This window comes from Microcaecilia unicolor, chromosome 8, assembly GCF_901765095.1.
Source record: "Microcaecilia unicolor chromosome 8, aMicUni1.1, whole genome shotgun sequence".
Taxonomy (NCBI): domain Eukaryota; kingdom Metazoa; phylum Chordata; class Amphibia; order Gymnophiona; family Siphonopidae; genus Microcaecilia; species Microcaecilia unicolor.
In genome coordinates, this window is record NC_044038.1 from 164699922 (window position 1) to 164723083 (window position 23162).

Here is a 23162-nt window from a genome sequence, read left to right on the forward strand (position 1 = left end):
GCTAGAGAGTCCATGAAGTCACATACTAGCATATTTAAAACAAATAGGAGAAAATATTTTTTTCACTCATTTAAGCTCTGAAACACTTTGCTGGAGCAAGTGATTTAATGTAGCTTGGTTTAAAAGATTTGGACAAATTTCTGGAGGAAAAAAGTCCATAAAACATTATGAAGTTAGACCTGGGGAAAGTCAATGCTTATCCCTGAGGTTAAGGAACATGGAATCTTGTCTATTATTGGGACTCTACCAGGTACTTGTAATCTGGGCTAGATTGACCGTTGGTCTGACCCAATACAGAACCTCATGTTCTTATGTACTTAGACATGTACAAAGCTGTTCCAAATGCAGAAGTCCTTTACAACATAAGAACATAAGCATTGCCATACTGGGACAGACCCAAGGTCCATCAATCCCAGCATCCTATTTCCAACAGTGGCCAATCCAGGATACAAGTACCTGGCAAGATCCCAAAACAGTACAATACATTTTATGCTGCTTATACTAGAAATAAGCAGTGGATTATCCCCAAGTCCATCTTAATAATAGCTTATGGACTTTTGTTTTAGGAAGCTATCCAAACCTTTTTTTAAACCCTGCTAAGCTAACTACTGTTACTACATTCTCAGGAAACAAATTCCAGAGTTTAATTAGACGTTGAGTGAAGAAATATTTTCTAACATAGTAGATGACAGCAGATAAAGACCTGAACTGTCCATCCAGTCTGCCCAACAAGATAAACTCATTGTATATAATACTTTATATGCATACCTGTCCTTTATTTGTCCTTGCCATTTTCAGGCCACAGACCGTAGAAGCCTGCTCAGCTCTAGTTTTTTTACTACTTAGTAGCTTCATCACCTGCTCCCTAGTCCTAGTGTTTTTGGAAAGCATAAACAAGTGATTCACATCTACCCATTCACTCCACTCGGTATTTTATAGACCTCTATCATACCTCCCCTCAGCAATAAGAACATAAGTGTTGCCATACTGGGATAGACCGAAGGTCCATCAAGCCCGGCATCCTGTTTCCAACCGTGGCCAATCCAGGTTATAAGTACCTGGCAAGATCTCAAAACAGTACAATACATTTTATGCTGCTTATCCTAGAAATAAGCTATGGATTTTACCCAAGTCCATCTTAATAATAGCTTATGGACTTTTCTTTTAGGAAGTTATCCAAACCTTTTTTTAAGCTAACAGCTTTTACCACATTTTCTGGCAATGAATTCCAGAGTTTAATTACATGTTGAGTGAAGAAATATTTTCTCCAAATTGTTTTAAATTTTCTACTTTGTAGCTTCACTGCGTGCCTTCTAGACCTCGTATTTTTGGAAAGAGTAAACAAGCGATTCACATCTACCTGTTCCACTCATTATTTCATAGACCTCTATCATATCTCCCCTCAGCTGTCTCTTCTCCAAGCTGAAGAGCCCTAGCTGCTTTAGCCTTCCTCATAGGAAAGTCATCCCATCCCCTTTATCATTTTCATCACCCTTCTCTATACCTTCTCTAATTCCACTATATCTCACATGTGGTGATCAGAATTGCACACAGTATTTGAGGTGCGATCACATCATGGAGTGATACAAAGGCATTATAACATCCTCATTTTTGTTTTCCATTCCTTTCCTAATAATACCTACCTGTAACATTCTATTTGCTTTCTTAGCCGCCGCCGCCACCATACACTGAGCAGAGAGTTTCAATGTATCATCAACAATAACACCTAGATCTTTTTCCTGGTCAGTGACTCCTAATATAGAACCTTATCAAATTTCCTCTAAAAGGAATACTTTAAATTTTTTATTTCTTGTGTATGTTTAATTGTTACCTGCTTTGGATAAAAGTGAATTAAATAAAATCACACTGTCATAATAAAATAAGGCGTTCTCTCATGAAAAAAAATACTTTTAAACATTCAGAATTTATCCTAGTTCACACTAACACAATAGTTCCATAAGACCAATACTAGAGTTGCATAATTAAATTGCACATTTATGGTAGAAGTCCACAATTGAATCTGCACTCATTGACTGCACCGAAGGGTTACAGACCAATTAATGCAAAAGCAAAGCCCTGCTTTCTTCATTGCCTTCAAGGTCATTTCAAGATAGCAGATGTATAATTGTTTTTCTTTTTTGTACTAGATGGGTAACAGGAGAATGGGAGACTTGCAGTAAGAGCTGTGGCAAAACAGGGTATCAGCTTCGTTCAGTAAGATGCATCCAGCCCTTGCAGGACAATACAAATCGTTCAGTGCATACCAAATACTGCAGTGAGAATCGGCCAGAAACCAGGAGACCTTGCAATCGAGCACTATGTCCTGCTGAGTGGAGGATTGGGCCTTGGTCACAGGTGAATGATTCTGGGACAGATTTACTAAAAGTGCACTATCACACCATTAATGTGCATTATTAGTAAAAGGGACCTGGGATAAATAATGCATGTTAATGCGTGTTAGCACGTGGTAATACAGTAGTGTCTTTTAGTAAATCTAGCCCTCTATAATTTGACTTTTTCTTTTGACTTACTGCTATCACAGATTTTTACCTATTGGATCTTCCCTTGTGCACATGGGTACAGAAAGATTAAAACACCGAAACAGGAAATAAAAGCAGATACAGATCAATTTTGCCCATCTATACTACCTACTTATTTTATTTATTATTAAGATTTATTTACCACCTTTTTGAAGGAATTCACTCAAGGCAGTGTACAGTAAGAATAAATCAAACATGAGCAATAGACAATTACAGCAGTAAAATTATTCAAATAACAATACAAAGTATGACATAGCATACTACTTACAATGTCAACACAAATTTTAATTGACAGTGTAGGGTATAAGCAAAGATGGAACATATAGATAGGTAAGAGAGTAAGAGGAGTTAGACAATAAGGTGACTAATTTTAAGAAAGTTGCACATGAGGTCAGAGAGATGGTTAAATATTATCTCAGCTAATCTACTACCCCTTCCTCTCCTTAGAGATCCTCTGTGCTTGGCCCTGCTTTCTTGAATTCAGATACAAATCTCATCTCTACCACTGCCTCTGAGAGGCCATTTAATACATCCACTACATTTTCTGTAAAAGAAATATTTCCTTAGATTGTTCCTGAGTCTGCCCATTTTCACCTTCATCCTATGCCCCCTCATTCTAGAGGTATTTAAGTTGCTTACTTTAGAAGTGCTATCTGAATTTTAGACATTCATAAACTGACATTTGTGGAGGGAGTTATCAAGGTGTGGTATAAGGCGAGCTTTTACTGCACCTTGATTTAACACGGGAGTCAGCAACCTTTGGTACAACAGTTTGGTATAACCATGGTAGTTCATGGTTGCTGACTACCATGGTAAATGAATAGTGGTTGGTTCAATGTGGTCTAGTAGTAACTTTTACTGGGTATGTAAAGGGCAATTAGAGTGATTTAACAGGGTAAATAAGAATTTACCTAGGTAGGATGATCTTTAGGTGAGTTATAAAGAGGCATGCCCAGGGGTGTGATTAGATCGAGAGGCAACAATAGGGCAATTCTCCATACCCCCCCCCCCTCCCCACCATCAAGGCCCTCCAACATCTACTGGGGCCTACCAGCCCTGTATCTAGTGCTCCAGTAGGTGCTGGGCAGAAGCGATCCCCAGTCACCCCTACTCAGTCAGTGCTGTCTCCAAAATGGTGCCCCTAGTGATAGTCTTGTGCTGCTACTGGTTGACATGATGAGTGCACCTCATGCTTGAAAGAATACATTCTCGAGAAACAGTGCAAGACTAATTAATTTCTGTTTCCTTAGTGCTCCGTTTCCTGTGGCAATGGTACGCAAGAAAGACAAGTTCTGTGCCGAACTGGTGACAACGCTATTGGTCTGTGTATTAAAGACAAACCAGAAACAATAAGGACCTGCAGCCTACTTCCCTGTCCTAGTAAGAGCTGAATCCCTTCATTTCATTTCTGTATTCAATATGAGCTTATGTCACTCAAATTTTGATTTGCATCTGGAGGCCAAGTCTCATACAACCCCCCCCCCCCCCAAATACTTTATATCCAACCAGAAAACCATAGTTATTATTACATTTTCTATACCTTCTTCTTGGCAAAGCCATCCAAGATGGTTTACAAAGCAGAAAAACAGCCATAATTACACTATAACACTAATAAAGCATCATATCATACCATATTAGAAAATAAATAATATTTCAGAGCCCTTCTACAGCCATAGAGAGATGACAGATGTTTCAGTTCTTCTGGTAGTTTGTTCCCCACAGCCAACTGGCTAAAAGTCCTCCTACCTCATGTCTTCTTTCTGAAAGTCAATTACATTGAAATACGTCATTCAAGGGGAGCACTGTTAAAATGATGAGTTATTCACGATAGGCCTTTGAAATCCACCACCAGCCCTGGTTTCTCACGATGATCAAAAGCTGCACATTAATTTGGTTATTGCACAAAAATCTATGGAAATATATCTAAGGAATATTCATTATGACATCTAAATCCAATCTGAGCTGTTTTCAAACCAGAAAAATGTCTTTTTTGAAAATCACCATTTTCTAGATGTTTTTGTGGTCAGTGAATCTTTCATTACATACCGTTTTTGAAAAAAACAAAAGTCCTAGGGAAAAAAGCACAAAAACAAGCCACTAGGATGGCTGGAGGCCAACATTTTTAGTACACATCTAAGCAGAGTAGTGGGGCAACCTACAGGGCACTGCAGTGCACTTCATATAAATGGTCCCAGGTACAACATTCACCATAATTCCCTTATATTGTATTGTGAACCCTTCAGGAACAGAAAAACAAACAAACAAAAAAAAAAACAACCTGTACCTTACTGTGCACCACTACAATAGCCCTCAAGCCTGCAGGTATCACCTAGATGTAGGTACAAGTAGCATTTTTCCACAATGATTAGATTGGTGACAGACTCAATAAGCTACTTGAATGGCCTTACAGTTTCCATTCTGTGCAAGAGTATGACATTGGATGAACCACTGCAAAGCTCTGTAAGATTGATACAAGTCTAAAGTGCACAAATCACAGTATTACTTTTCTCCAATGCAGGAAACGCTTCAGACCCATCAAAGAAAAACTACATAGTGCAATGGCTTTCCAGACCAAAACCGGACTCTCCCATCCCGAAAATATCTTCAAGTAAAAGACCCATTTATAGCTCTGCCTTTGGCCTTAAATGCATGCCACGTCAAATGTGGACTTTACCTTTCGCTCTAGTCCTGTCGCTCTATGGAAAACTATCCTGATTTATCAGCTTGCATCTCATTCTAAATCTTTACTTCAATGAGCTCTGCTGCTCCAAATCTCTTTCCTGGAGCTTGTGTGGCACTGGTAACGGAGGCCTCCATGGTTTAATACGTGAGTAGGAACTTTGTGGTACTCAATTGCAGACTTCTCTTGGGGGGGGGGGGGGGGAGCTGTCAGCAAGCTTGCTTGTACACTTTGACGATGGTGAAAAAAGGTTCTCACTGGTTCCTGATGTTCACTTTGAAAGCAAAACTGAGAACTTATTGTGAATGTGATCACATCACAATAATGACACCTTGTAGTGCTAAAGTTCTCCTTCATGTTAAGGTCCTAAATTTCATAGCGTGCTAGCGTTGTTCTTAATAGGGTGATCAGTTGAGTGAAAGAGCCATTCCATTCTCCTTTCCATTGTCGCAATTATGCACCCCCATTTCCTTCAAGATTCCACTTGACTTAACTGGGTGTTGTTTGTTATTATAAGACATTGGGTACCGGTTCTCTCAGTTTTTATCTGTCTTTAAACTGCTGCTATTACTGCTGCTTTGCTGTACTGTATCTTAAAATTACCTCTGTTTTGGTTAATTTCTTTTATTTAAATACTGCCTTTTCATCCACCATATTTTGTTACACAGTTTCGTACAGATTTAACATTTTTATACAAGTAGTCCATGCAAGAAAAAGATTTTATATATAATTGAGGCCGGATGACATTTTCATATGAACTTGTGCAAGAAGTAATTGTGTGTGTGTGTTCATTTCATTCATAGGTCGCTTTCCACCATGTGCATGCCCTTACTTGAGCAGTGTGTTTGTGTGATTGCTGTATTGATTGTGTCACTGGCAAACATAACAGTGTGAACAACGACAGAATACCTCAATTTCTATATCTCATTGCTTAGAATCAGTTTTAAAAAATGCCTTAAAGAGAAGATGTAATGGCATTAAACACCAGCTCTGCTTAGCTTTATATACAAATAGCATTCTGATCCCAAAAATAGGGTACTGATCTTCACAGAGACCTGTCTGTGAATGATAAAGGAGCTGAGTCTTAATTTTGCACAGTCTGGGAACATCTCAAAGGAAACACTGTATATGAAGAATTACATTGGGTCTGTAGCTGATTTCAGCACATGCAGTGAGATGTTCTCATTCTCTATACCTACGACTGTTTTCAATTTAGACTGGATTTTGGAAGCCAGTAAGCAGGGTACACTTTCCAGTGTTGGTCTGGATAATCTTCCATATCACGTGTGGGAAATTGCTGTCTGATTCCACTCAGCTTAACCCTCACGTGAGGTGATGTTTTAAGCCCCGCAGCACTTCAAACTCGTCATTATCATGTGATCACATATTTAAATTTGACTGTGAATATGTTTAACAGTTTCCAACAACAACAAAAAAATTACTCTCTAATGGTAAGATGGAAATAATGCAAAGATAATTCACTGGCACTGAATACTGTTATGTAAATTGATGTCTAACTGTATATATATATTCATGACTGTTAACTTTAAACTTTTTAAATGGACAGATATTTTAGTATTGTTTCAAGGTATGGATGGCTATAGAGTGGTGCAATAAGGTTTCTCAGCATTGTGCACTATGTCTACATGCACTTTGGCTTATCAGGGATATTTTATTAGTGTTTTTGTATGTATTTAACTTAACATAATATTAAATATGTACCACTGCAGTTGGAATTTTGATTTTTTTTTTCCAATAGACCAATTTATTGTGTCCCAGAAACTGAGAACATTATTTCCCTCTTTTTTTTTTTTTATAGATTCTTTCATATGATATGATATAAAATCATACCTCCCATTTGTCATATATATCACCAATAAAAGTTGCAAAATTCATTCTGGCGTTTGGGATGTGAGAAAGTAGTGTCAATCCAAGTTTAATCTTCTTTCTACTAAGTGTCTGACATTCAGAAAAGGCTGAGCGTCTAAATTTAGACAGCTAAGTTAGGCACCTGCTTTTAGCCAGAGACTATTTTTCAGCTAAATATGCGCCTAATTTTAGGGTCCTAAATTGAAGTCTACTATTCATATGTTTAGAATGCTAAATTCAATGGCAAGTGCTGAAAATCAGAACCAAAGATCCAGCTTCTACCCTAACTCCTACCCTACATTTTAGGCTTCTACGCCTATATTTTGGAACTTGGTCCTAGTAAATTTTCAAAGGGACTTACATAGAAGCCTAATTTTCAAAACTGGGTATGTAAACCCTTTGAAAATTGGCCTGTGACTGATTTTGGACATCTATGATGCCTGTTTGCAATAAAAAAGAGGAACAATATGATATAATTTGAGCACCAGATTTCTAAAGTAAGATTAGTGCTTCAAGGGCCTTACACTGTATACCATATTGTGCCATAACACAGGACATTTTTTCTAAAGAACTTCACAGAAGGACAGACAAAAATCATCTCCTTTGTTTGTGGGTGGTTTATTGGAGAGGAATATGGAGTTATTTATCAAACACTGAACTGAATAAAAAATATACTATAGCAATGGTTCCCAAACCTGGTCCTGGAGGCACCCCAGCCAGTCAGGATATCCACAATGAATATTCATGAGCGTGATTTGCATGCAGTGGCACAGTGCATACAAATATCTCTCATGGATATTTTTATGGATATCCTGAAAACCTGACTAGCTGTGGTACCTCCAGGACCAGGTTTGTGTATCACTGTACTACAGTGTTGTAAAAATCTTTGAAAATGTTTGCCAAATGCACTTACACCAAGAATTTCAGATAAAATGAACACTTCTCATATCTATTTGGGAGCCTGTGAATTAATTTTATAGTTTATCTAAAAAACTAAATAATTTATATGAAACAATATTTGCTTTGGGATACAAGTATGGGCAAAAAAGTTTTCATTAATTTCATTCTTTTCTTTTCAATTTTTTTTAATGGAACAGTACTAGGCTGATATGTTTGCCAGACACACAGCTCTGTCTGTCTGTTTTTTTATTTTTATAAGAGAGAATGAGTGAAAAGTGTAAATTGCACTGTAAGTTCATGTAATCAGACTCTTCTGAATGAGTGGAAAATTTTAGCATTACTGAAAGCTTGCACCAGTTCTTAGGCATAATGTAATGGAAGATTTATTTTTATTTCAATACAGTATTATTTTAATAAAAGCAGTTGCATTACCAAGATAAAACAGGCATCACAATGCCTGGCACCCTCAGTACAGAGGTCAGTCCAATTCTGTTTGCTTCATTAAGGGGGAAGTTTTAAAGGGCAGTAACACAACTTTTAACATAGGCTACATAGTAATAAGATGCAAAATATGCATATAAAACAGCTCATTACTATAAAAATACTATATTGCAATGTAAATTACTGTAATACAGCTTACATAGTGATGAGTTGCACACAGTGGCATAGCCATTGGGGGAAGGGGCCTGGGCCCCCCTCTGCTTTAAGGGTTGGTGGGGATGCCCAGCCCCAGCAACTGAAGAGGTCTCCGTTGTGAGTCCTGCCTGTGCTGTCTGAGCAGCACTTAGGTCAGCAGGCATGCTTCAGCTGCTGATGCTGGCTCTCTTGGGAATGCTTAGTTCAGCGACTGGCAGCACACACAGATTTTGTAGGAGACCTGTTTGGCTGGCAGAGCTTGGCATCCCTGCCAGCAAAGGTATGCTTTAATATTGCAGGGGGGGGGGGAGAGGGAGAGACTACCTGGCCCCCAATCTACTTTTGCCCCTCCCACCAAAATGGATTTATGTCTACACCCCTGATTGAAAAAAACATGCAAATGCAGGTAAAGCAGCTACTTACTATGTAAATACCATATTGCAGCTTGCACCCCCCAAGGTGTGACACCCCTGAACAAGAAGCTCTGCCCCCAAGTTAAAAATAGCCCCACTCATACATGTAAAAATCCCTGAGCTCTAGTGGGTGGGCAGCAGGACCGCCATGAGATAAAGCCAGGGCAAGGGCATGGCTGCCGCAGCAGCCGCTACCACCCCCTCCCCAACGTCGCCCCCCCCTTACCTTCTGCATATGCTCCTTGCTCAGTCTGTCACTCTCCTCCTGTGTGCTGGGACCCAGGTCCTGACACACAATAGAACGCGGGAACAGAATCTTCTGGTGCTGGGTCTCCCCTTGTAGGCTGGGCCCGGAGAATATTACCTCCCCTCTCAGCGGCCCCAGGGGGCAGAAGCAGTCCCCAGTCCTCTTGCCCTTGCCATCAGTGGAATACAAAATGGTGCTGATAAGCCTTAGCAGTAGTCTCAGAGTATTATCACTAGGATCATGTTTCCATATAAGGGCTTCTTTTGCAAAGTCTGTGCCTGTAAACTAATGTTGAAAAAGGATAGGGAAGGGATTAGCCTAAACAAATTAAAATATTTAGCATGTACTTCAACGAAATGTGAGTCTTCTAAGTTTATATACTTGGCAGAATAAACCCTATGAATAGACTGAATTTATCAGTTTCTGGGGTTTCTGAACCCAGCCTTCGAGACACCAGTCAGGTTTTCAGGATACCCACAAAGAATATGCACAAGATAAATCTGCAGTGCATACAATTTTGTTTCATGCATATTCATTCTGGCTATCTTGAAAATCAGGTTGGATTGGTGTGCCCCAAGGACTGGTTTATACACGCATGACCAAACTTATTATGTGTGACTACATCTTAGCATTCTGGCAGCCAGCTAGATCGGCACAGACTGAAGCAAGACAGTAATCCATCAGTGGGCTCACTCTAAGCAATGCCACACTGGGAAAAGACCAAGGGTCCATTGAGCCCAGCATCCTGTCCACGACAGCAGCCAATCCAGGCCAAGGGCACCTGGCAAGGTTCCCAAACGTACAAACATTCTATACATGTTATTCCTGGAACTGTGGATTTTTCCCAAGTCCATTTAGTAGTGGTTAATGGACTTGTCCTTTAGGAAACCGTCTAACCCCTTTTTAAACTCTGCCAAGCTAACCACCTTCACCACGTTCTCCGGCAACGAATTCCAGAGTTTAATTGTGCGTTGGGTGAAGAAATATTTTCTCCGATTTGTTTTAAAATTACTACCCTGTAGTTTCATCGCATGCCCCCTAGTCCTAGTATTTTTGGAAAGCGTGAACAGACGCTTCACATCCACCTGTTCCATTCCATTCATTATTTTATATACCTCTATCATGTCTCCCCTCAGCCGTCTCTTCTCCAAGCTGAAAAGCCCTAGCCTCCTTAGTCTTTCTTCATAGGGAAGTCATCCCATCCCCGCTATCATTTTAAAGCATAGTAATATACTCATATTTCCCTTTACCGAAAATAGGTATTCAACAATAGATCTTTTATATATATTCTTGAAATGATGTAACAGTAATTCAGCAATAGCATAGTTCATAAATGCTTCAGGCCAGTGATAGCATAGCTTCTACATGTTTGAGACCACAATCGTCTCATCGTCAGATGCAACAGCAAAGTTAAAGGAAGTATTGTAGCTTGAAACTATTGTGAGGCTATAAAATTTTCATAGGAGAAGTCTTCAGTGAGTGCCACATTCAGGCCCCAATGCTCAAAGGTAAATGTGGGCACTAGAGGCCACTAGCACTGAATTAGTGCCTACATTTACCTTCACACATAAGGTCAGAAGGGTCTGGCATGGCAAACAGCGCTCTGATCGTAGAGGCGGAATAGCGCCTTAACCCTACGCCAGCTCAGAGCTGGCGTTAGGGTTAAGACTCCCTCTGATCCTGCCCCCCCTCCCCATGCAAAGTTAGGCAGCTCGGGCTGCCACCGTGTCCTGGTGGCCTAGTGGCCCCCTAAGACCCCCCCCCCAAGTGCCCCAGTGTGCTGCAAACACAACCCCTCCACTCGGTTTGGTGGTCTAGCAGCCCCTTCCCCCCGTACATCTGTGTGATGGAGGAGGGAGTGCTCCTGTCTCCAAAATGTCGGTGTCCTGCCCAGTGCATCCTGGAATGCGCTGGGTGAGGCTTCCCTACCACATAAGGGCCAAGCCAAACAAAGGTGCGGGAGGATGCGCTCAGGCACAATCCTCCCCCATTTTCCCCAGATGATCAACACTAATAACGGGCTTAAATTTGCATGTTTATTAGTATTGATCATTAGGGAGTTATTTCCTCGCATTCCGGCCCATTTTTAGGACGCTATTTCAGAACAGCATGGGGAATTGATCATCGGGGCCTGAGACTGCTTCAGCATAAATTGTTATCAGTTAGCAAAAGCTGTATTAGTTAATGTGCCAGACATGTTGTTACGGCAGGACTGTGATCAGGTACAGCGAAAGATACATACTTGTAATAGGTATTCTCCGAGGACAGCAGGCTGATTGTTCTCACGACTGGGTGACGTCCACGGCAGCCCCCTCCAACTGGAAGAGTTTCACAGCAAACTCAAAAACATCTCGCAGGAAGTCCTGCGCGCAGGGCATGCCCACCGCGCATGCGTTGCCGTCTTCCCACCTGTGCGTGACTGCTCCTGCTCAGTTAAATAAAATAGCAAAGAAAAGAAATAACAGCTCCAAAGGGGAAGAGGGATGGTTGGTGAGAACAATCAGCCTGCTGTCCTCAAAGAATACCTGCTACAGGTATGTATCTTTCGCTTTCTCCGAGGACAAGCAGGCTGCTTGTTCTCACGACTGGGGTATCCCTAGCTCCCAGGCTCACTCAAAACAACAAAGAGGGTCAATTGGGCCTCGCAGTGGCGAGGACAAAACAAAAATTGACCTACGAAGAACAACTAACTGAGAATGCAGCCTGAACAGAATAAACTGGGCCTAGGGGGGTGGAGTTGGATTCTAAACCCCGAACAGATTCTGCAGCACCGACTGCCCAAACCGACTGTCACGTCGGGTATCCTGCTGGAGGCAGTAATGAGATGTGAATGTGTGGACAGATGACCACGTCGCAGCTTTGCAAATCTCTTCAATAGTGGCTGACTTCAAGTGGGCCACTGATGCTGCCATGGCTCTAACACTATGAGCCGTGACATGACCCTCAAGAGTCAACCCAGTCTGGGCATAAGTGAAGGAAATGCAATCTGCTAGCCAATTGGAGATGGTGCGTTTCCCGACAGCAACCCCCTTCCTATTGGGGTCAAAAGAAACAAACATTTGGGCGGACTGTCTGTGGGGGCTTGTCCGCTTCAGGTAGAAGGCCAATGCTCTCTTGCAGTCCAATGTGTGCAGGGCGGGTATGTGGACGGGGAAAGAATGTTGGCAATTGACTGGTTCAGATGGAACTCCGACACCACCTTCGGCAGGAACTTAGGGTGCGTGTGGAGGACTACTCTGTTATGATGAAATTTGGTATAGGGAGCATGGGCTACCAAGGCTTGAAGCTCACTGACCCTACGAGCTGAAGTAACTGCCACCAGGTCAAGTACTTCAGATGGCAAGAATCCAGTGGCTCAAACGCAGGCTTCATCAGCTGGGTGAGGACGACATTGAGATCCCATGACACTGTAGGAGGCTTGACAGGGGGCTTTGACAAAAGCAAAACTCTCATGAATCGAACGACCAAAGGCTGTCCAGAGATAGGCTTACCCTCTACACAAAAATGGTAAGCACTGATTGCACTAAGATGGTTCCCTACTGAGTTGGTTTTGAGACCAGACTCCGATAAGTGTAGAAGGTATTCAAGCAGGGTCTGTGTAGGACAAGAACGAGGATCTAAGGCCTTGCTGTCACACCAGACGGCAAACCTCCGCCACTTGAAAAAGTAACTGTTCTTAGTGGAATCTTTCCTGGAAGCAAGCAAGACTTGGGAGTCACCCTCAGAGAGACCCAAGGCGGCGAAATCTACGCCCTCAACATCCAGGCCGTGAGGGCCGGAGACTGGAGGTTGGGATGCAGAAGCGCCCCCTCGTTCTGAGTGATGAGGGTTGGAAAACACTCCAATCTCCACGGTTCTTCGGAAGACAACTCCAGAAGAGGAGGAAACCAGATCTGACGGGGCCAAAAGGGCACGATCAGAATCATGGTGCCACGGTCTTGCTTGAGTTTCAGCAAAGTCTTCCCCATGAAAGGTATGGGAGAATACGCGTACAGAAGGCCGGTCCCCCAATGCAGGAGGAAGGCGTCCAACGCTAGCCTGTTGTGGGCCTGTAGCCTGGAACAGAATTGAGGCAGCTTGTGGTTGTTGGTTTGTGTGGCGAAAAGGTCCACCGAGGAGGTGCCCCACTCCCGGAAGATCTTGCGTACCACACTCGAATTGAGCGACCACTCGTGCGGTTGCATAAGTCTGCTCAACCTGTTGGCCAGACAGTTGTTTACGCCTGCCAGGTATGTGGCCTGGAGGAGCATGCCGTGTCGGCGAGCCCAGAGCCACATCCCAATGGCTTCCTGACACAAGGGGCGAGATCCGGTGCCCCCCTGCTTGTTGATGTAATACATCGCAACCTAATTGTCTGTCCGAATTTGGATAATTTGAAAGGACAGCCGATCTCTGAAAGCCTTGAGCGCGTTCCAGACCGCTCTCAACTCCAGGAAGTTGATCTGCAGACCTGATTCCTGGAGGGACCACAGTCCTTGAGTGTGAAGCCCATCGACATGGGCTCCCCACCCCAGGAGAGATGCATCTGTCATCAGCACTTTTTGCTGCTGAGGAATTTGGAAGGGACGTCCCAACGTCAAATTGGACCGAATTGTCCACCAGTGAAGGGAATTGCGGAAACTGGTGGGTAGTCGGATTGCATCCTCTAGATTCCCTGTCGCCTGATACCACTGGGAAGCTAGGGTCCATTGAGCTGATCTCATGTGAAGACGAGCCATGGGAGTCACATGAACTGTAGAGGCCATATGGCCCAGGAGTCTCAACATCTGCCGAGCTGTGATCTGCTGGGATGCTCTTGCCCGAGAGGCAAGGGACAGAAGATTCTGTGCTCTCACCTCGGGGAGATAGGCATGAGCCATCTGTGAATTCAGCAGAGCTCCAATGAATTTGAGTGACTGGACTGGGCGGAGATGGGACTTTGGGTAATTTATCACAAACCCCAGTAGCTCCAGAAGTTGAATAGTCATCTGCATGGACTGCAGAGCTCCTGCCTCTGAGGTGCTCTTCGCCAGCCAATCGTCGAGGTAAAGGAACACATGCACCCCCAGCTTGCGCAGTGACGCCGCAACCACCACCAGGCATTTTGTGAACACCCGTGGCGCAGAGGCGAGCCCAAAGGGCAGCACACAATACTGGAAATGCTGTGTTCCCAGACGGAATCGCAGATAACTGTCTGTGAGCTGGCAGTATCGGGATGTGAGTATAAGCATCCTTTAAATTCAGGGAGCATAGCCAGTCGTTTTTCTGAATCAGGGGAAGAAGGGTGCCAGGGAAAGCATCCTGAACTTTTCTCGGACCAGATATTTGTTCAGGCCCCTCAGGTCTAGGGTGACACGCATCCCCCCCTGTTTTCTTTTCCACAAGGAAGTACCTGAAATAGAATCCCAGCCCTTCTTGCCCGGGTGGCACGGGCTCGACCGCATTGGTGCTGAGAAGGGCGGAGAGTTCCTCTGCAAGTACCTGCCTGTGGTGGGAGCTGAAAGACTGAGCTCCTGGTGGACAATTTGGTGGAATGGAGGTCCAATTGAGGGCGTACCCACACCGCACTATTTGGAGAACCCACTGGTCGGAGTTTTACGAGAGGCCACCTTTGGTGAAAAAATTTTAACCTCCCTCCGACCAGTAGATCATCCAGCACGGGCACTTTTATGGCGGCTATGCTCTCCCAGATCCAGTCAAAAGCCCGTCCCTTGCTTTTGCTGGGGCGCTGCCGGGACCTGCTTGGTCGCACGCTGTTGACGCAAACAAGCGCGCTGGGGCTGAGCCTGGGAAGGCTGACGGGAAGAAGAATTGTACCTATGCTTAGGATAAGCGTAAGAAGCAGTCTTCTTTCCCCTGAAAAATCGTGTACCTGAAGAGGTAGATGCTGAAGGTGCCCGGTGGGAAAGGTTGTCGAGGGCAGTTTCCCGTTGGTGAAGCTGTTCGACCAACTGCTCAACCTTCTCACCAAAAATATTATCCCCCCCCCCCCCTCCCCGGCAAGGAACATGCACCAGCCGCTGCTGGGTCCAATTGTCCAGGTCAGAGGCGCGCAGCCATGAGAGTCTGCGCATCACTATACCTTGGGCAGTGGATCTGGATGCAACATCACAAGTGTCATAAATACCCCTGGACAGGAATTTGCGACACGCCTTCAGCTGCCTGACCACCTCCTGAAAAGGCCTGGACTGCTCCGGAGGAAGCTTGTCAACCAGGTCCGCCAGTTGCCGCACATTGTTCCGCATGTGGATGCTCGTGTAGAGCTGGTAAGACTGGATCTTGGTCACGAGCATGGAAGAATGATAGGCCTTCCTCCCAAAAGAGTCTAGAGTGCGAGACTCGCGCCCCAGGGGCGCCGAGGCAGTATCCCTCGAACTCTTGGCTCTCTTGAGAGCAGAATCCACCACCACAGAGTCGTGTGGCAACTGAGTCCTCATCAACTGTGGGTCGCTATGGATCCTATACTGGGACTCGGCTTTCTTCCGGATGGTGGAGTTAGATAAGGGCTTTAGCCAGTTCTGAAGCAGTGTCTCATTGAAGACATTGTGCAACGGTACCGTGGAAAACTCTCTAGGTGGTGATGGATAGTCGAGAACCTCAAGCATCTCAGTCCTCGGCTCATCCACAGTAACCACGGGGAAGGGAATGCTCACAGACATATCCCTAACAAAGGAGGCAAAGGAAAGGCTCTCCGGTGGCGAAAGCTTCCTTTCCGGTGAAGGAGTGGGATCGGAGGGAAGACCATAGGACTCCTCGGAAGAGACATACCTAGGGTCCTCCTCCTCCCCCCACGAGGCCTCCTCCTCTGTGTCGGATATGAGTTCCCTGACTTCAGTCCAAAACCGGGCCCGTCTCGACTCAGAGGAGCCAAGTCCTCGATGATGATATCGAGAGGTGGACTCCCACGCCAGCGGGGACAAAGCTCCCTCCATCGACGGAGAGTCCACCTGAGTGGCGGCCGAGACCGATGCCGCAAGCGGTACCAGTGTCAGCGACCGCATCACAGGGCCAGAGCCAGCCGGCGCTTCCATCGAAGGTGCCAAGGGCGCAAGCACCCCTGGCACAGGGAGAGACTGGCGCAGCAGCCCTTCCAGGATACCTGGAAGAATGGCCCGGAGGCGCTCGTCCAGAGTCTCTGCCGGCAAAGGCTGAGGGGCCGGTGTAGAGGTCGGAGATAGAATCTGCACGGGGCCAGGAGGCGGTACCGGACTGCCCGATGACCGACACATCGACACCTCCTGGATGAAGTGGGAGCGGTCCTCCGTCCTCCCGGTGTTGATGTTTCTCGGGGCCAGAATCCCTCGACGCCCTGGAGCTCCCGGTACCGTGAGAAGGGGGTGACCGATGACGATGCTTCTTAGCTTGTTTCTTTCGATGCACGTCATCGGCGCTCCACGGTACCGACGAGAAGGACGTGGAATCCACATGCCTCCTCAGGGTCGGGTCCGAAAAGGGTCAGTCCCGATGGGCCTGCACAGCAGGAACTGTCGAGGCAGGTGGAGGCCCACTCGACTGCTCACTGCTCCCAGCGAGAGATGGTCGTCGGGCCTGTGGTACCTGCTCTCCTGAGGTCGATGCCATATCCAGTGCCGAAGTCGTTGATATCGACGCCGAAGAGCTGGGCCAAGCTCCTAAAAGATGATCCCGCTGAGCTTGTCCCGCTGAACTTGTCTCGCCACCTGTGTCCGCTTTTTTAAGCTAAGACACAATTTGCACGCTTTGGGATTATGCTCAGGCCCGATGCACTGAAGTCGGAAAGCGAGATTGCCCAGCCGCACTGACCACACTTCTTGAAGCTGCTGGGAATCCTCGATGTCATCGACGGAAATATTGCGGTGGCGGGGTCAAAATAGTTGATGGTGGTGGCGAAAAGGGCCACAAAAAGGGAAAAACGCGAACGAGCGGCCAAAAGGGCTGCGACGGCGGCGAAAGGAAACTTAAGGCGGCCAAAACCTAAAAACTACAGGAAACAAGTTTTTTTTTTACTTTTGAAAAAAGAAGAAAAGAAAAGCGCGGACGGCGCCACTAAACAAAGAAAAAGTGAACGAATCGCCAGACGCTTTCCGAGGGCTGAGAGGAGAGGGACGCAATGCAGAAGAACTGAGCGGGAGCGGTCACGCACGGGCAGGAAGACGGCCGCCCATGCGCGGTGGGCATGCCCCGCTTGTGGGACCTCCCGCGAGACGTTTTTGAGTTTGCTGTGAAGCTCTTCCGGTTGGAGGGGGCTGCCGTGGACATCACCCAGTCGTGAGAACAAGCAGCCTGCTTGTCCTCGGAGAATGAAGGCTCCCACAATGAATCAGTGAGTAACCAGTGTCCTGATGGCAGAAGTGCTGTCCCATAGGTGTGTGATAGTGTTTGTTGGGACACTGGTTCTCTAACCTATATGCTTTAATCTTTAACAAGAAATTTATAAACAATCTGGAAAGAAGGATAAGGGGCTGAATAAGGCATTGCTTTCCTGATTCTTTACCACCCCATTCTTTACTTTTTATTCAGTTTCTGGTGGTGCTGTTTGTCTTCGCTATTGTTCCCCCTTAATTGAGGGCTTGATTTAACCAAAAATCTTTTGGCCCCAAGAGCAGATAGAACAAAAAAAACCAACTTGTGCCTCTTACTTTCCTAGCTGAATCCAGTGAATGATCACATGCAGATATTTAAGTGACAGTGTGGTAACTGCGATTTAAGTGTTAGGCATTTTGAGCTTCTTGTCCATTGTTTAAGGTGACATCACAGTGGCCATTTGCTTAGTGTGATACCTCTGCCCAAAATCAAAAAAGTGATTTGTACGTACCTGAAAAAATATAATGAATGCGTAGGATGACATAATATGTGATTCAGAGTGAGGGCAGTCTAAATCCACATGCATGGGGGGTCCACCATACATAAAGGTTTTGCTTTTTCAACATAAGATTTAAATATTTTCATTTTCTTATTCTACAAATTAGTTTCTGCAAGAATTGAGCCCTAAAAGTTTTGCCATTTGCACGGTCATTTTGAAGACTTTTTCTATAACAATTCACCTCTAGTTTTGTGTCTGTGGCATTGTCCTTCAGGGAAGGTGGATACATACTGAATTTATTCCTTTGTGAACATAAAAATAGAACTGACAGTTCCACTGCTCCAACAACACATCTTTTTATCAGCTACAGGAACATGCACATGGCTACAAAGTAACAGAGAAAACAATTTAGTGCTGGATGTGAGGGTGTAGCTCCCCCTTCAGGCATGATACTTTATCCGTTAAATGGAAGAATATTTGTTGCAAATCTGTTCCATGAAATTACAGCAAAGAAAGTAAAGCCTAATAATGGTTAAAGAAATTGCTTATGAAGTCTGTCTCTCTTTCTGTGGCTGGATTTGGGTACCAGTTGTAGTAATAATACTGTTATTAAGGATCAGGTCTTGATCCCATTTAGAAGCTTTTTTTGTTTTTGGCAGTACCAATACCACTACGTACCATCTACACCTGAGGCAACTTTACAGGGTTTTAAAATGGTGACTTCTAGAAAGTTGGGGTCAGGTTTCTAATGGGCAAGAACAGCAATCCATGACTCCAGAATATTATTCAGAGGGGATATTGTAATGACTACCTTCTCACTTTGAGAGTCTGCAAGTTGTTAACGTTTAGCACTGGCATACACATTAACAACAAATGTTTTTCTTTAAACTGTTCACGTCACCCTGGAAGGGATGGCTCCTTGCTGCCCTCCTCCAGTTGATAGTACCTAGGAGCTTCCTAGACACCCCTACAATTCCACTCCTCACCATGCATACTTCTATAGTGATAACATACATATGCTTAAGTCTAAGTAAAATTGTTCAGTCACCTCATTTTTTATCAGTATTAAAAGCTGTAATACTATCAGCTCTGATAAGCAAATAAGAAAGTTAATGTCCTAATGTGACAATTGACTTATTCAAAAGTTCTAAACTTTTGCTAATTTGAATCATTCTATATATTACTGTATAAAGTTCTGTTTACCTTGATGCCTATTTGCTGAATAAAAAAAAAACATAAGGAAAGCATTCTTGGTACATGTTCCCTTCAGTTATCTGAAGCATCATCACAAAATGAAATAAACAGATTGCTACTGATTTTCATTAATGAATATATATTAATGAATGTAAGAAAAATCATAGGAGGTAGAGGGATTTAATTGTCACTGGCATAACTGTAATGATTAGGACAATCAGGCTGATATTCAGCCAGCAGAGGTTAGCGGGCATCGGCACTAAATATCCAGAGCTAAATTGTCCCGCAGTGCACACCAGAGCATATGCGGGTCCTGGTTAATATTCAGCCAGGGCCCACATCGGCCAGTTATGCGGGCAACAGCTGAGTATCGGCCATGACCCACATAACTAGTTTTGCATTTCTAAGTCCCCTTCCCCCAGCCCCCTGAAAAAGCTTCCTCCCTGCACCATGGGTTACTTTGTTCCCTAGTGGTCCAATGGGGGCAGAAGCAAATCCCCCTCGTTCCTGCCCCTTGCAACAGACCTGTCAAAAATGGCAGTTGCAACCTCTCGCAGTTACCGTAAGAAGTCATGGCAACCATTTTCCACAAGCAGCTGCAAGGAGTATGAGTGGAGTTTGAGTAAGGGCTTTGCCCCTACCCACACTGGACCACCAGGGACCAAAGTTAGGCCTGGGGGAGAGGATGCATACCTAGACCACAGGGGGGGGCCTTCAGCATAGCATAGGCTGGTGGCCATTTTCGGGGGAGGGGGCAGAAGACTTAGAAATGCAAACCTAATTATGAGGGTCTCGGCTGATATTCAGTGCCCCATAGCTTATTGGGTGAATTTAGGACAGCTGTCCTAAATTCACCTGCAAAACCAACAACTCCACCCCAGTGCCACCCCATGGGCAGTCAGAGACTATAGTCGATGGCACTGCCTGGTTTAGTACCATCAGCAGTTGGGCAGCTCACTGTGATTTAAGCAGGCTGGAGCCTCTTCAGCCCACTTAAGTTGCTTTGAATATCAGGCACTATGTCTTTAATAAACCCATCTTCAGAGCGTCATACATTCTGTTTCTTGGGTGTTTATTTTCCTGTTTTTTGTTTTGTTTTTGTTTTTCAGAAATACACTGTGAAGGAGACAAATCACTGGTTTGTCGTATGGATGGGCTGGCTCATTTCTGCTCAGTGCCTGCCTACAAGAAGCTTTGTTGTAAGTCCTGCAACTCCAATCGCAGCAGTATGGATTTGAAACCTAATAAGAAAAAGGGCATTCAGGATTTTGTCCCTCTGCTGACAACTCCTGTTAGTATCACTGTCACAACATCTACGACAGTTCCTCCTCCTAGTACTGTCACAACATCGACGACAGTTCCTCTTTCTAGCATTGTAACAACATCGATGACAGTTCCTCCTCCTAGTACTGTCACAACATCTATGACAGTTCCTCTTTCTAGCATTGTCACAACATCTACGACAGTTCCTCCTCCTAGTACTGTCACAACATCGACGACAGTTCCTCTTTCTAGCATTGTAACAACATCGACGACAGTTCCTCCTCCTAGTACTGTCACATCTATGACAGTTCCTCTTTCTAGCATTGTCACAACATCTACGACAGTTCCTCCTCTTAGTATTAATGTCACAACATCTACGACAGTTCCTCCTCCTAGCATTGTCACATCTACAACAGTTCCTCCTTCTAGTATTGTCACATATACGCCTGTTCCTCTTTCTAGCATTGTCACATCTACAACAGTTCCTTCTCTTAGTATTAATGTCACAACATCTACGACAGTTCTTCCTCCTAGTATTGTCACAACATCTACAACAGTTCCTCCTTTCCTCTACCACACAAATGTTACCCAATCCAATGGAATGGAAATCCGCCAAGAGATTAATGCAGTGGATCTTCCCTCAAGAATACAAGATGCAGACAATAAGGTGCCAGAACCCAGCCATTTGACCCAAAGGAAGTCCCTCTATGGAAAGACAAAAAACCAAAGAATTCAACAGTTGATTGCTGAGAAGATGAAACGAGAGACTAAGAAAAAGTTAATTAAAAAGGAAAGAGCCTAAGTCCCAGTTTATCTCCAAGCGAGAACTTAGACCTAATACCAAAGTAATGCCCATAGAAACCATACATAATGTGGTGCTAAGGTGGACCTGCCACTGTTCAGTGCTATGTCAAATGAAAGTAAAATTATTCCATTACTGTCTTTTTTTCATTTGAAGGGCTAGGTTCATGAGGTGCTAAATGGGGTCTCTGTGCAATATCAATGTTTATCAACCTAGCTAATAATACTTTAGCTCACTCTAGCAACTTATCAATGGGTCAGTATGAATACTGAAGTTGTGCAGCATCGCACAAACAAGATAACGTTTTCTCTAGAAGTTTTGGGAAATTGTTTGTAGTGTCAATGTTTTCCATAGAACACCTATAAAACATATTTGTCTGTGAACATAAGCAGGAATCAGCATGTGTGCTGGTCTAGGCAAGCCCAAAACCAAAATCATTGTATGTTCTGTCCAATGATTATAAATGTGTTTTCTAAATATTTGAAACTGTTTTCCCCAGTGGATTTCCTATTTTAATTATGGCTCCACAAGCAGAAACAGAAAGTCTTTTTAACCTCTCTGTATTAAAAAATGTTACCAGTATCATCACAGGATAATTATTAGAGACCAGATAACACAACATGCACAACCATGTTAAGGTTAGTTTTTGCTTACATTTTGCTCTGCATCTTTCTCTTCATTTTACCAGTCCTCTTATTGCCTACATTAACTGGACTGACTTCTCTATGGTGCTTTGTAAAGAAAATGTAACTTGGCATTAGATTTCTTGCAATAAAATACTATATTTTTATGAAGAACATACATTATTAACCACTTGCTTTAAGGACGATTCCATTGTAGCAGACATGAATCACTAATTGTGCATCTCTCTCAGAATCGTAGGAAGATGTGCCTCAATCTTAGGCATCACAAAGCAGCATGCTTAATGCCAATTCTATAATGGTTTAAGGGTGCAACTAAGCCATTATAGAATATTAACGCAAAGCCGCATTGGTGCACCAAACGTTAGGCCAACTGATGACAGGTCAATGGCTGGTCTAAGTGGGTGCACCTAAGCACACCATGCAATGCGCAAAGTTCTAGTACTATATCCCTTGGTGATGCCCCAACAGTTGCATGCTAACTGGGGGATTCTATATAATGGCAACTAAAGTTGCATGCGCAAATCAGTCCACGTTGAGGATTTGCACGTGCAACTTAATGAGCCAATCAGAGCCAATAATTAGCAGCTAACACAGTTATTGGTGTTAATTGGCCTTGAATTTATGTGTATTGTTACAGAATAGAACCCAATCAGTGCCTAATTTAGGTGTAGGCATTTACACTGCTTGTAGCAGGCATAAATACCGGCGCCTTAAGTTAGGCGCCATTTATGTGCTTACCCCCAGATTCTATATAGCATGCCTAGAGATTCACACCAAAATCCATGCAGATTCTATTACAACGCATGTAACTTAATTGGCTTAACAAGCTAATAGTGTTGCTAACAGCACTTATCAATAAGGAGCACTAATTGGCAATAATTAGAATTTACACATACAACTCACTAAGCGTATTCTGTAACACACTGCACCCAACTTCTAACACGCACAGACAAAAAGGGGCATGGTTAAGGCAGGCAAATAGGGGTTTCATGGATGTTCCAAAATTTACATGCATCGTTATAGAATATGACCCTCTGAGCCTAAATGTATGCACTAGGATTTACACCATGTTTTTGTTGGTGTAAATGGACATGTTTTAGGCACTGGGATATCTACTAAGTGTATTCTATATACCACGCCTGAATATAGGCGCTGCTTATAGAATACGCTTAGGCGAAAATGTTTTCTGCATGGATTTTTTTAATGCCATATA

At 43.9% G+C, this 23162-nt stretch overlaps 1 protein-coding gene across 1 annotated transcript in view; it reads left to right on the plus strand.

Moving 5' to 3' along the window:
- Positions 1–22099, plus strand: part of LOC115475753 (A disintegrin and metalloproteinase with thrombospondin motifs 2-like) — a 294408-nt gene extending 272309 nt beyond the window's left edge. The window contains 4 exon segments of the mRNA XM_030211718.1: positions 2148–2355; positions 3791–3920; positions 5059–5148; positions 20350–22099. Coding sequence (XP_030067578.1) covers positions 2148–2355; positions 3791–3920; positions 5059–5148; positions 20350–21305 — 1384 coding nt within the window. The 3' untranslated portion in view covers positions 21306–22099.
- Positions 22100–23162: the final 1063 nt, after the last annotated feature.